General features: G+C 43.6%; 1 protein-coding gene across 1 annotated transcript in view; it reads left to right on the top strand.

Annotated features, from left to right (window-relative positions):
- RFX3 (regulatory factor X3) overlaps nt 1-15,378 on the top strand; it is a 246,147-nt gene that overhangs the window by 211,943 nt on the left and 18,826 nt on the right. Inside the window, exons 10-12 of the mRNA XM_066602010.1 lie at nt 4,101-4,213; nt 7,177-7,292; nt 8,041-8,195. Of these exons, the coding sequence (XP_066458107.1) occupies nt 4,101-4,213; nt 7,177-7,292; nt 8,041-8,195 (384 nt within the window). The remainder of the gene's footprint in view (nt 1-4,100; nt 4,214-7,176; nt 7,293-8,040; nt 8,196-15,378) is intronic.

The raw sequence follows: 15,378 nt of genomic DNA, 5'->3' as shown, positions 1-15,378 counted from the left end.
AAGTGTATAACCCCACTTTGTTTCGCGGGACAACCCCTTTAAGTCAGGCCACTGCAGAGGGGAATGGGCATGTCTTCTTCCTTCAGAAATTAGCTCAGTGCAAGTCTACTATTCATGACCTATCCTAGGATAGGCAACTACTAGTTTACAGATGGACAACGCTCATTGATGGCTTATCCTTAGGCAGTGTTGTCTTGATTGGTTACGTACAGTACATACAGCAATATGTCCAACTGAAGTATATTGCAAGGGCTTTCTTGTCTAGCTTGTAAGGATGGGTCCTGAGCAAGTAACCCCCCCTTAATGCTTTATGATGTCCATCTGCCATAATAGGGAGCAGGAAGAAAACTGTACCGAAGGAATCTATCTTACATTTCTTTTAAATTCATCTGAGATATACAAGTCTATGCTACTGAATTACAGCAGCCATACAGATACTTTGTAAAGTGGTTTTTACAAGGGAAAACAAAAATCCATACTCGCTCTTAAGCGCAGGAGCCCCGATCCCTACTGCTACAGCTGTCACATTGTTGATTGCACATATGACCGCTCAGTCAGTCATCTTCAGTAGTCACATGCCATTGATGGTAGCATCACTGCTGGCACTTCATGATTGGCTGAGAAGTAACGTGTAAAATTAGCAACATATGACAGCTGTATCTTCTATAACCGGGACCGGGGCTCCTGCACTGAACAGTAAGTATTGATTATTTTTTATTTTGAGCCATTCTTTTTCTTTTTTTTTTTTTTTTAGCTCTCAAAAACCCTTTAAACAAGTATATGGCAACCTTTCAGTGTAGTGCAAGCTGTCACCAATGTGATTGAAGTGGAGATCAACATTAATTGAAATTTTCTGTTGATAAAATATCAGAATAGTGGGGCCCAACTTCCGTAATCAACTGTGATCAACTGTTTTAATTGGCCAGCACTTGAGTGTGAGCTACAGCCCATTTATTGTATAATGCCACAGCGTCGTACAGTGACTAGTGGAAGTGCCTGATAATGCAGTTCAATAAACATTAAGACAAAGAACTTAGAAAGAGGCGCAGGACTCGCCTTAGTTCCTGGGCCCCTTTAAACGGTTGACTAGTGGGGGATCAGGAAGTCATACCCTTACCGATTTGATATTGCTGACCCATTCTAAGAACAAGTTATCAATATTTAAGTCATGAAAGAGCCCTCTATCAAAGTTGCAAGTAACCCTGTAGTTACTAAAGATCTTGGCATCTGGGTATCCAATGTCACCAAAATATCTTATTCTAAGCTTTCTTCTATCTTTTTTCAAGCACACTCTGTTGTCTTTTTTATTCTATGCAATTTATGTCTTTTTTACCTTTTTCGAAGGGCAGTGTAGTCCGTGAATGTATCCTCTGCACTTTTATCTTCCTATAGCCGTTGACTTTCTGGCGGCTGCCTTCACTTTCCGCCTGCTGTGTCATTCTTTGGTCCTCCTCTTACCTTGTTTAGTTCTGCATTCTTGCTGAACCTTGAGTTCACAGCCTCTGAGTCTTACATTTGTGTTGGCCCGCAGGGAGCGAGAACAATGAGAGAGGGAATCCTAGTGTTTATCTCCTGCTGTAAATGTGACAGCTGAGATGCTGCTGACACATACTATTACAGGTCTCTACTTTTAACAGACAGTATTTCAGATCATCTAAACTATTTTCCTGAAAACTTTTTTGTAATAATGGGATACAAGAAAATTTGACTTTACCTGACGAAGTTTGGAAGCCATTTTCAGTGAGATGTGAATGATGTACGAGGGTGATCACAACAATAGATATGTGCAATGGCATTAACCATCGCTCCAATACCAGATAATTGATTCTAATCATTATGTCTTTTTTACTTTCAAATTTGATGGACATAATTATCTAATTAATTCAAAAAGTATACAAGTCCTATTTCTAGCATTTAAAAAATGCACATGCCTAAACAACTGAATTCTAATATTGTGGAGTTAACTTGCCTTAACCCTATAGTGACATAACGATAGATGTGTGCAGGAAGAATATAGCACGGGATCAGAAGCTGAACTCTATGTGGCTAGTTATGTAATTCAGCTGACACCGACCTGCAGCAACTGGAATCAGAGAAGAATCCTCTCAGATGGTGCTGTCAATAGTGACCATGGCTCCCTCTGTTCCTCAACCCCTCCGTGTTGCAGTCACAGAGTGTCAAATGGTTCTCAGTACAGCTGAGGACATAGTGAAGGCACCAAAGACAGGGTCTGATAGAGTAATGCTAAAAGCTTAACACACTGCAATACTTCAGTATTGCAGTGTATTTTACAAGCAATTATGTTCACATTCTCTAGTTAGACCGAGGTCTCATTCACATGAGTGTCAGGGATTCTATTCAGAAACTCCATTGCTGATTTTTGCTAAAAACAGAATGAAGTAGCCCTGCATGCAGCACTATTTCATCCTGTAAAATGCTGGCTGGATGGCCAGAAACCAAATGGACCCCATTCTAGTCAGTAAGGTCAATTCAGTGCCATTCAGTTTTATCATAAGACATATCCATTGAGACAGGGAATGACATTTTCCTGCTCCCTAAATGGAGCAGAAAAACAAAGTCCCCTAGCACTGATCTGAATGAAAAGATAAAAAAAAAATGTTTGAAAAGTAATAAAAATATTTAGAAAATTTTCAAAGATATATAAAAAAAAAACCCTCACGCAGCTCCATTGATGGAAAAATAAAAAAATAAAATGTCAAAATATGGCGACACAAATACATTTTTACTTCTTAACCCTTTTCCCTGTGATATACATGTATTCGCAGAGCGGGGGGTAGGTATGAAGTGGGCTTAGGAGTCAAGCCCTCATCATACCTGGCGGATGCTGGATGTTTCTGGCAGCCGCTGTGTGAGCAAGCATTCCTGACCGCAGCATGTAAACAGTCAACCAGAGGTATATAGGTGTCCTCTTCATGATGTTAAACATGGGGTACCGATGGTTGCCACATGAAGAAGTAAACGGACTGTCAGAGGAGCGACAAACTGCATTTGGTAGGTTTCCTTTGAGACGCACTGTGTGACTCTGTGGTGCTGGGATCGCTGGGTTCGTCAGAGGTCACAGGCATTGCTGCTGAATGTAGCTGTGTCACAAATACATCCCGCCAATCAGCAGCAGTGCCTGTGACCTCTGATGACACCCAGCGGTCCCAGTGCTGGAATAGACACACAGTGCGTCTGAAAGGGAACAAACCAAATGCAGCTTGTTATATCATCACTTTAGAGAGGTCCCAGACTTTTCTGACATTTAGGGCCTGCACCCAAATCTAGAGCCTTGGGTGGTCACCATGCATATTATATCTGCCAATACCTTTAGCTTAGGGGCCCACTGGGGGATTCACTGGCTCCCCCGTGGGCCAGTCAAAGCCTACGTACAGTTATTTATCTTCTGGTAAACCTGATTGCAGTCACATTATAGTCCGGGATTCTATTCACAACTATACAACCTTCAGAGCTGAAATCTCTCGTCATTCCTCATTGCTCAGTAAACAATGCTATCAGTAGTTTCATATACTGATACTGATACAAAATTGAAACTCCTAATCTTGAGGAAACCACGCATGGCCGTATTTAGTAACAAACTAGGAACATGTGATGCAGGCCTTAACAGTTGGGAAATGTATCACTTAAAGTATATGTAATAGTAAATCATACTGCATGGTAGAAACCATTCGTGCTGTGCTGTATTATCTTCACCTTTGTTTATAGTGCTAACTTCTCTTTTATGTTTGCTGTATGTATTGTTTTGAATGGATTTCAACAACTTAATCAACGTCCGTTATGTATATAGATTAGCATTCTCCATTGCACTTCTTCTTCTATATACAGAAGAAAGATGTATTCGAAAAATGTTGTAATTTGGTACACATATCGCATCCCAGCATTTGTTTAAAAAATATTATCTACTTTTTTATAACAACATTAATAAAAGCATAAAAATAAAATCTTGCCAGCCTCTGCTCATTAAGTAATGTGACCTTTTCGAATGTCTGTCTTGCTATGCTTCTTAAATATTTTCCTAATGAAGCTGTAATTGGCACCATCCACAATATCTTTCTTCTATTATGTTGTCATGGCAACAGATGCGTCTAGAGCACTTCCAGAGTTTGCAGAAGTTGAAATATCTTCTCTGCCAGATGGTACAACCTTTGAAGATATCAAGTCACTGCAGACTCTTTATCGGGAGCACTGTGAGGTAAGGCGGCGGTGTCTTTGTGAGAATTACTACTCACTCAGTACTCCTTTATTTACTGTACTTTCTTGTGTTTTCTTGATTATTCTAGATGAAGCTTTACCGTAGGCTTTTGTTTACTGGAGGACATGTAGACCCTTGCTGAAGGGTTAAAGTCTCATGTTTAAGTGAGATTTGCTCTTCTTCAGAATGCTTATAATACTTTTAAATAGTTGATGTTGCTTAAAGGGGTGGTCTCGCGAAATCAAGTGGGGTTATACACTTCCGTATGGCCACATTAATGCACTTTGTAATATACATCGTGCATTAAATATGAGCCATACAGAAGTTATTCACTTACCTGCTCCGTTGCTAGCGTCCTCGTCTCCATGGTTCCGTCTAAATTCGCTGGCAGCTTGCTTTTTTAGACGCGCTTGCGCAGTCCGGTCTTCTCCTTTCAGCACGAGCCGCTTCAGTGTGCTCCCCGCTACAGCTCTTCTGCGCATGCGCAGACGAGCTGTCACTGCTCGGGAGCGCGCTGGAGCGGCCATTCTGTACCATCCTCTGTTAGAGGAAGGTGCAGAAACTGGAGCTGCCGTCCCGAGAAGCCGCCCAGGTGTCAAGCTCTCCCGAGAAGCCGCCCAGGTAAGTGATGGGTCGGGGGTGATGTTCACTGACAGGTGAAGGCCCCGGAGCCCAGCGCTGGGCTCTGGAACCTAGCGCTGGGCTCCGGGGCCTTCACCTGGGCTCCGGAACCTAGCGCTAGGCTCCGGTACCTAGCGCTGGGCTCTGGGGCCTTCACCTGGGCTCCGGTACCTAGCGCTGGGCTCCGGGGCCTTCACCTGGGCTCCGGGGCCTTCACCTGGGCTGAGGGTCTAGCGGAGCCGGGAGCGTAGCGCTGGGGAGCCGGGAGCGTAGCGCTGGGGAGCCGGGGTCTAGCGCGGGGGGGGGGGGGAGCCGGGGTCTAGCGCGGGGGGGGGGGAGCCGGGGGCTAGCGCCGGTTACCTGCTGCCTGGCTGTGGGTGACTCGTCGGCGGCTGCGGTGGGTCCGGTCGGCGGCTGCGGGGCGTCCGGTTGCCATGGAGACACAGCTGGCAGCGTCTCGGGAGCGCGCACGTCGGGCTGCAGCAAGCGACGGGAAAGGAGCCGGCGGCCATCTTGGGGAAACTTTTATAAGTTGCTGAAACGCTGGAACGGTAAGTACGAACCAGCTAGAAAAGTCATTTACAGGGGGGCTTAGTAATGTTTGCTTAATTAGGGGGACTGGGCAAAAAAAAAAATTCACGGCTTCCTCGAGACATCTCCTTTAACATCTCTTGAGTCTTATGTGCCCATGTTATTATAATCATCTATATAGAGGTTACTGTAGAAACATCGCCCTTTAGTTGACAGCTCATTGATCATCTTCATTTTTCCTACAAGTGCAAGTTTTAACCACAATATAACATGCCCAGACTTGATACCTTGCTTTATGCACCCTCCCTAGCTGTGCCACCAATTATTTTCTTTTGAGCAAGAGTCCCCTCGACATTGCTTATTAACCCTTTCCAATCCAATTTGTATCCTAGGGGGCTTACTCTTTTTGTGCCTTTATACAACGGCGCTATATGCTGGCTAAAGCCAGTACTGCATGAGGTGACACGTTGGATAGGCTCAGACAGGAAAGAGGCTGGCAATATACAGTAAGAGAACCCCGACGGATGTCTTCCAACATGGGAGCTGTACAGCCTTAAATCATAATGTCTTTAGATGTCAGACAGTGGATTGGAAAGGGTTAAAGGGATGTATAAATCTCCTCATTGATCTCCATATTGCACATGCTAGGTATTTTCCTTCTCACGAATGTATCTGCCATCATTAAAGCAACACCATGAAGAAGTGCTGAGCTTTTGACAATAGTGAATAAATCCACAGTTTTATAGGCCCTCGTAAGAAAGTATACTTATATTGTAATGTCCCCGAATTCTCTATATTTACTGTAATTTTCATTAGTACAAAGCCACCGGTTGAATATGAAAAGCGTTGGAGTATTTTAGAGTGTCTTAAAAGTTTATTGTTTTTCCAATTTCAGAAAATTACCTTGAGATGAGCCGTGCACATACATGCTGGAAAATAGTTTAAAAAATGCAATTTCTTTAAAAAAGCAATGAAAATTGTGAAAGGTTTTTAAGAGGTGGAGTGAAAATGCATGAAATAAAAATGTTATTAGCACTATTAATATTTCTATTGGAAAAGCACCTTAGCCACAATACAGTATCATTCCAAGAAAAACAAGGGAAAAGTGACTTCCATTCACAACTGTGTGTATTCAGTAAGAATAGTCCTATGATTGACTATTACTAATATATAAGACATAAGGTTTTTTTATATGATGTCGATGAACGGACATTCACTGTACGGGCGTTATCTGTCTTAAAAAACAATGAAAAAAATGCTGCCATTTCTGTAAACAAAAAGAAGCGGTATTCTTGTCTTTTTTCCCGGTGAGCGGGAGCTGGAGTTCAATGATCCCTCCTGGTCTTTATTTTACAAGCAGGTAGTATGAGACCACTGCAGCAGTCATGTGCCATACTACTAGCGTCACCACTCAGCAATGAGAACCAGAATGCCAGGACTACGGCACATGACCGCAGCGGCCACTGATTTGCTGCAGTGGTCACGAGCACTGTGAAACGCCATTGTTGCACATTTCTTCTAAATGGATACCAGTGGGGGAACCCCCAGAGCTTCAGTGCCTGATCTCCGGGAGGAACAAGTGGTGGGTATGGGTTAGATGACTCCTTTAATACAGTCCTGTGGTGTAAAAGCCAGTACGGTGTATGCTAATGGAAAGGCAAAGGTACGATGCAATATGTGCATTATTATTTGACTCCTTGACTTACTACTTCCTGATGAAACTCTTTTTTTCATAGAGATGAGCATATTTAAACACTACAAAGTTGACAAAAAAGTTAAATGGTGATTTTTTTTTGTCCTCTATCACTTAGGCAATACTGGATGTTGTGGTAAACCTGCAGTTTAGTCTGATTGAGAAACTGTGGCAAACCTTTTGGCGTTACTCTCCAACCACAACCGCTGATGGCACCACCATTACAGAAACTGGGTAAGTAAAGGACCCCTCACTCTAGAATAGGATGTTCCCGATACCGCAATATGTGCTTTGTATTTTCTCACCAGGACACAAAGTTTAATTCAGATATATGGTAAAACAACTACATTCACACATAGTAACATAGTAGGTTAGGCTGAATGAAGACAATGTCCATCTAGTTGAGCCTGTTCCAACCCTCTTCCTTGTTGTTCCAGAGGAAGGCAAAAAAAAACCAATGAGCAAGAAGCCAATTAGCCCATATTACTTATATGTGCCCATCTGTGCCTTTGAAAGTATAGGATGAGCAGTTAAACCAGTGTTCCCCAACTCCAGTCCTCAGGGACCCCCAACAGGTTATGTTTTCAGGATTTTCTAAGTATCGCACAGGTAATGTAATTATTGTCAGCGCCTCAGACATTGCCACAGGTGTTCTTACTATAGGATATCCTGAAAACATGACCTCTTGGGGTGCCTTGAGGACCGGAGCTAGGAAACACTGAGTTAAACTGGGGTGTGGTAGGATAAAGGGAACCGAAGAGCCCTCGGCAGATATAGGGCGCTGTGACACTACCCATACAACTTAGTGGCTGAACCTTGAATGGCTCACTTTTCATCACATTATCTCATAAATGTCTACTTGCGTACTGCGCTTATATTGGTTAGAATTAAAGCCACAAGTTCCTGTCCATTATGTCTGTCTGTATTGCATGTGCTACTTGATGTAATAGATTTCATCTCTACCTCATCTTTTTTTTGGCAGCAATCTGAGTGAAATGGAAAGCAGACTGCCAAAGTCAAAGCTGGTTCTGCTCTGCAAAAACGAATCCATTTTGAAGTGGATGTGCAACTGTGACCATGTGATGTATCAAGCTCTGGTGGAGATCCTCATTCCTGATGTCCTAAGACCAATTCCTAGTAAGTTTTACTGAATGTGCCCGAGCAACTTTAGTCCACAATCTGGTAACAATGTTTCACAGAGGAGGCAGAGTGAAAGTCTCCAAATTTAACTAGAAATTGCCCTATCACAGTGGTGACTTAGAATAAAAGATTCAATTTTTATTTAGACGATTATTAAAATATACACATAGGGGCACAACACATAAAACAAAAAATAAACAAGTAAAGGACGTGGTGTGAACCATCCAACCACACCGTTGGCAGTCACTAAAGGTAAGTGTCCAATCACGCGATTGTATGTGTGGGTGTTATAGCATCTGGTCCCCAACGACCACAGAGTTTCCTGTCCTACTTGTTGCCGATTGGGCAGGGAGCAGGAACTTGATTATATATTAGCACGCCGGATACGTGAGATTGGATTATTTCCGGTGGCTACTTCTTGATATTATGTAACCCACACACCATAAGTAGATTCTATTTGAGTGACTCATGTACACGTTTCTTCACGATTATTGCCGAGGAGGATTAGAAGTACTCATCCGATTCTTTTATAAGTAGAGAGTCGGAATTGATCTTTGCCATGAGGAGCGTCTCACGAGGATTCTAAAGTTGTATCGCGAAATCTGGTAACAAGTGGGTTTTATTTGAAAGATTATCAAGCCAAGAACAATATTCTGATATGTCTTGGTACACGTCAGAAGAGCACATCCATGGAAACTTCTCCCACTATATTCTAAGCAAAACGCCATTAACCCCTTAGTGACAAAGCCTGTTTGCTCCTTAATGCCAGGCCAAATTTTGGAAATCTGACATGTGTCACTTTAACATAGAATAACTCCATAAAGGTATTGCATATCCAAGTGATTCTGACATTGTTTTTTCGCCACATATTGTACTTCATTTAGGTGGTAAAAATAGACCCATAGAATGTGTATATTTATTAAAAACACCAAAATTGGGAACATTTTGAAATTCTTTTCACATTTTTAATTGCAATATCTCAAATATATATCTTATCAAAAATTTGTACAGCATGTTCGCACATGTATTTCCATCTGTTTACTTTATTCTGGACGCACATTTGAAAAACTTTAGTGTTTTTTTAAACTATTTAGGGGACGTACAAATTTAAGATTGATTATCAACATTTTGAAGAACACTTTGTTTTCATGCACCAAGCCAAGATTGCAAAGGCTCATGAGTGTCAGGATGATAGATACCCCCACAAATGACCCCAGTTTAAAAACTACCCCCCTTAATGTATTCACTGAGGGGTGTCAGGAGTATTTTGACCCCACAATTTCTTTTCAGGAATTAATGCAATTTAGAGGAGAAAAAATAAAATTTCATATTTTAAAGGCAATATGTTTTCTATAGTGCACAGGAAAATGAGGATTTACACCCCAAAATGGATACCCCTGTTTATCCTGTGTTCAGAAACATACCCATTATGGCCCTAATATTATGTCAGTATGTACAACAAGGCCCAAACCGAAAGGAGGAGCTGGCTGCTTTCAGAACAGACATTTTGCGAAGGTGTTTTAAGCTCCGTTGCCACATGTAGAGCCCTTAAGTGGCCAAAACGACAGAGAACCCCCACAAATGACCCCATTTTGAAAACTAGACCCCTTAACAAATTCATCTATGTACCGCATATTTTGACCTCTCAGTTTTTGAATGAATCTAAGCTAAGCGGAAGGAAAAAAAATGGGATTTTCTTTTTTTTGGCAAGTGTGTCAATTTAAAAAAACGTTTTTTTTTTGTACAGCACACATATGAATGAATTGCGCACATGGGGCACACTTTTTTGTGGGGTATTTCTTGACCTCAGCGGCGGGGATGGGGTGTAAAAAGTGGCGCTCTGTGAGGCTTCGTAAGCTTGCTGAGGTGTGGCGGTCTCACACTGAAGGCTCTCAACAAGCTGCTTCTGGAACTGCAGGAACGCGGGCATTCCGGGCACTTCTTGTAAATTACGTATTCCAGGTAGCGGTCTGGATAGCTCCAGGCCCACACAGCCGTATGTGGATTCTGCTTGCGGAGGCCTGCAGTGGATCCCAGCTGTGAGCCCCGTTGTGGCATTTTCGGTTTGCGATGACGCGGGTATCCGCAGCTCGTACACAATGTAGTTACGTATGGGCTGCAGGTATATCCGCGACCATAGATCACAATAGGCTGTATGCTGTGGATATCCACTGTAAAATAGAGCATGCTGCATTCTGTTTTCTGTGAGTGGATTACGTAATTCCGACCTGCTAATGTGAGTGTAATTGTGTAATTCAATGCATTTGATTGATCCGCGTTTTACCGGGGATCAAATGCATGAAGAATCCGCAATTTGTATCCGGTTGTGCGAGACCAGCCTAAGGTAGACCGCTTACCTTTTATCATGTGACCAAGGACCATTCAACGAGGCCAACAGTCACTGCTCCAGGCTCTCGGCGACCTTTGTTAGACAGGAGCAAGGAAATATTACATTTCCCGAACCCTTTCCGGCTCCTGCATGTGTGTCCGGCATTCTGCCAGCGGGCGTATGTGCAGAAGCTGTGAAAGGGCCATGGAGGATGATCACGTTGGGGTTAAAATGCGGAGGTCTCCAGTAAGAAGTTTCATCTCCATTCACCGATCGCATAGGGAGATGAATCTTCAACTTTTTTTTTTACTTTTACGTTATTGCCTTTATCCATTGGATAACAGCGATCAGGTGACTAGGAACCACATATTGCAGCACCCCGTGACATCTCCAGGCTCTCACAGTTATCCAATGGATAACCCGGGAACTAGTCACCACGTTCCCTGGTGATATCTCCTGCCAGGAGATTTCAAACATGCTGGGCCTCCTGGCCTTCTGCACATACGGCTGCCGTAATGACGTCTGGCACGCGTGCACAGAAGACCGGCGTCAGGTCCTGGAGGACCAGTTCACATCACAGAGGACGGGGGTGAGTATTTTCATGAGGGGAGCTGAATCTTTAACTTTTAAAAACTTTTTATTTATTTTCATGTGATCGCTGCTATCCATTGGATACTGGCAATCGTGTGACCAAGGGCGGAGCTTCCCACAACCCGCCAATGACCGCTCTAGGTTTTTGGCTACCTCCGGTATCCGTCAGCGTGGAGCTGTCATGTCCACAGCCTGCAGGTCTTTAATCCCCTGAGGAAGCGTGTTTTTACGGCCCTGAGGATTAAAGCCCAGCAAAGCATGACGTAAAAAGTCTATGAGGTGGTCACTAAGGGGTTAATCTGTTGGCCCTTAGTTTAGCGCCTTGTGTCAGAGATTAAGGCTGTGTTCACACTGGTATCATGACTTATATCCCTTATGGTTCCTGTAAAAAAAAATATAACAGATCTATTTAGCAATCAATAAGTGTTGGAAATCTTTGACCGTGGGGAATATAAACTCTGAAACCTCACCGACTTTTCAGTACGTAGGTGCCGGGTGTCCTAAATAAGGCATTTGGCGCACATACCATATTCTTTAATTCGTTTACGCCAGCAAACTGGAGTAAATCCATTGTTGAATCGACCCTATTGTGCTTACTGGCATCTTTATCAGTTGCAGCCTTTATAGTGTTAAGTCTCCCAACTACATAAGTTTAAAGCCACATTCCTACAAGTGCCTTCTGTACTACAACCTTCCATAGGGCAGCATGTTGGTGCTGTGATTGTGTACAATGGCTACAGCTTTCCAGGCAGCCTTCTGTATTTCTAGGATGTGTCACGACAAAGTCATAATCCATACGTGATAGAACGGTAACGGCACAATAACTCCTGCCCTTCAGCGTCTTGTAATATACCTATATCATGTGACGTGCAGGTATGAAATCGCCCGTTCCCGGTCTGGCGGAGCTGGTAGTGGAGCCCGCGCTGATTCACTGGCCAATACTCCTACATAATGCTTGCTTGGCATGCAGTAATTATGCACTTTGTGTTGCCCTATAAACATGTACACCATCCATGTCAAATGCAGGTAATCTTCCTAATGGGCATTACACATAATCTGCTCTTTCTTTCCATGAATGTAGTATTTGTGCTCGCAGCTTACTGGCTACGATCTTGTAGCCTTCCCGTCATTATTTTGCTGCAGCCTGTGTGTCTCTATTCTGCCCATAAGCCAAGCAGCAGGAATTTGAAAGTCAATGTGATTTTCTGAAGAGCAGTAATCCCAAAGAACCTTGTGGCAAACAAAGCTGCTTTCAGTTGCTGTGCGGGTCTGCGTTGTGCAGGACTTATTACATGCCGTATAGCACAGAACAATCTAACGCCTACAGCTTTTCACTACATGAAGAGACTTGTGACCTTCACCGGCTACCTCAAAGAGAGAAGTGCTGACGGTTTCATGCTCTCCAACCTTTTCTTCTTTAAGCTCTCTACATTTTATGTCAATACAGTATCATGCGAGAACGCAGAAGGTAGTGTTGTTCTACCGGTGCTGTGAATGACAAGAGGAGTTGGAAGAGGAACTGGAGCTCTCCTCACTTATCTCTCTTAACCACGTATTGTTTGGATATTAGGGCTGCCTTCACACGGGCATCAAAGTCGTGTGAGATTTGTGCATTGTGAGATGCTCAAATATGAACCCCATTCTTATGAATGGCGTCATACACATGATCGATGCTTTGCCGCACCGCGATGCAAGAAACAAATCGCAGCATGTTCTATCTTTCTGCGTGCTAGGTGCCGGGGATGCGCGGGCTCCCATTGAAAACAACTCTGCAATGTTCCACTGCGGTTGACACCCGCGACAGGAGGATTTACACTCGCAAAGTGATGCAAAGCCATTTGTGCATCCATGGCGGATTCACATGGTGAATCCCAACCCCATATTGCGCTTGCCATTGTGAAGTTAGCTTAGGTCACACCTTGCTATGAGGTCTCGTTCACACAAGCGCTGTTTTAGAGCAGTGGAGGCGCGTGAAAAGATTGCAGCTATACTGCACTAAAGATCGTGTGAATGAGTGAATTCTCATTCACACAATCGGAGGTGCGGTTTTCCAGCTCCCATAGGAGTTTATGGAAAGCATGCACCAAAGATAGGTCAGGTCCTATCTTTTCTCGCACACATATACTATAGAGATATACATTTCATATATCCACACAGCTGTGCAAAACATACACAGCACTCTGCAGCGCACACCTAATCCATAAAGCATTACTGCACACACCTTACACATTGGTTTTATTAAAGCGAGTCTGTCAACTTTAACTTGCTGTTCAAATAACAGACATCATGTTATGGAGCAGGAGGAGCCGAGCAGAATGATATATAGTTTTATGGGGAAAGATTCAGTAGAACTTGTATTATATTTAATTATATCTCTGCACATTCTAAGCAGAAGAGTCCGATAGGTGGAGCTATCAGTGATTGACAGCTACCCTTTATGTACAGTCATACACCGATAACCCCGCCCATTGGACTGCTGAGCTCAGAATGTGCAGAGATATAGATGAATAAAATAGAAGTTATGCTGAATCTTCTCCCCATAAAACTACATATCAGTCTGCTCAGCTCCTCCTGCTCTATAACTTGACGCCTGCAGTTTAGACAACATTTCTCAGCTGAGAGATTCCCTTTAATTCAGTAAAATTTAATTTTTACTCCAGACTGATTTTTTTTTCCCCCAGATGGTCACATGACTGTGACATCATGAAAGGTCCTTCAGCTCCTTCTAGGACCTTTTATGTTTTCTATTGGCGCTCTGTGCCTGCTGTGTTCTGAAGAAAGGAGCTGCACCACAGGGATGTCCTTGTACTTTCAGGCAGCCTTTGTTTCCTCCACATTCTTCCCAGAAGACGCGGTGCCAACATGTGCAACTTTTGTACACCAGAAAAGTAGCAGAAAAATTCACTGAAACGGCTCCTTTGTGTTGTGTCAATCCTGCAGAAATAGTTGGAGATGTGTCCCTGGACACGGACTCTGTCCCTACAATACTGTAGACACACACCACACCCAGTTGTCAATTTATTCATACATTTCTTGGAGAAATGGCATAGTGCAACTTTCTATGAGAGGATGCTGCAGAATTCTCCACTAAAACGGACATGTCAGGAGAGGCGATAGACCCTCTTTAACCCCTTAAAGACATAGCCCTTTTGGGCCTTAAGAATGTATTGGGTTTTGTATTTTTTAATCATCACAATCTGAAAGCCATAACTTTTTTTTATTTTTCTGACAACATAACCGTAGGAGGACTTGTTTTGCTGCAAAATGAGTTGTTTTTTTCAATATGTCAACATTTTGGGATACGTATATCTTATTAAAGGGGTTTTCCAAGTTGTAGAGTTTCTGTAAATCGAGCTCCCCCTGAAGTAAAATAACAAATAAGCATACATTCTCCTCTCCCTCACTCCTGCACTGATGTTACAGGTCTCCTTTCTGACATCAGGTTTACAGAGCTGCAGCCAATAACAGAGCCAAGCTCTCAGTCACTGAGCTCTGTTTTAGCTTAAGCCTCTGTAACATCCCGTAAACCAGGCGGGACTGCAGCGTGTACACAAACACAGGTGCAGAGGACCAAGCAGCACTGCGGGGGAGAAGTGAGCAAATGCTTAAGGCCTCCTGCACACGGGCGGAAATTCCGCGGCGGGATTCCCCGCAGAATTTCCGCCCGTACACGCCTGCATAGGATTGCATTACAATACGCAATCCTATGCAGATGGCCGCGATTTGTCCGCGCGAAGTCATGCGCAGAAAACAAATTGCGGCATGCTCTATTTCTGTGCGGAGCTCGCAGAGCCCCGCACAGAAACGTCACTCCCCGGCCGCCGGCTCCAGTCTGCACATGCATCGGCTGCCCGGCAGCCGACACATGAAAGATCTGGGGCCGCGGGAGTGGGTGAGTGATGTGCTGCTCTCTGCAGGGGCTCGGGTCGGGTCCCGCTGCAAGAATTCTCGCAGCCCAATCCGACCTGGCCGTCTGCAGGTGGCCTAAGGCTGCATCCACACGGGCTACAAAATCTTGCTACAAAAGGCATATATGTGAAGCTCATGGTTTCTTATGGGTTCTTTCAGGCAACAAAACATCTCTCATGTGCAAGAACCCATTGGAAACCATTAACTTCACATACATGCGGGTTGTAGCAATAATTTTGTAGCCCGTGTGGATGCAGCCTAATTGTTATTTTACTGCATGGGGGCTGGAACTACAGAAATTGTACGACTCAGAAAACCCCTCTTTACTATTACTAACTCTTTCTGGGAGAG

The sequence above is a fragment of the Eleutherodactylus coqui genome, chromosome 5 (genome assembly GCF_035609145.1).
Source record: "Eleutherodactylus coqui strain aEleCoq1 chromosome 5, aEleCoq1.hap1, whole genome shotgun sequence".
Lineage (NCBI taxonomy): Eukaryota > Metazoa > Chordata > Amphibia > Anura > Eleutherodactylidae > Eleutherodactylus > Eleutherodactylus coqui.
Note: the sequence above shows the minus strand (reverse complement) of the source record. Positions and strands in the feature narration are given on the sequence as shown.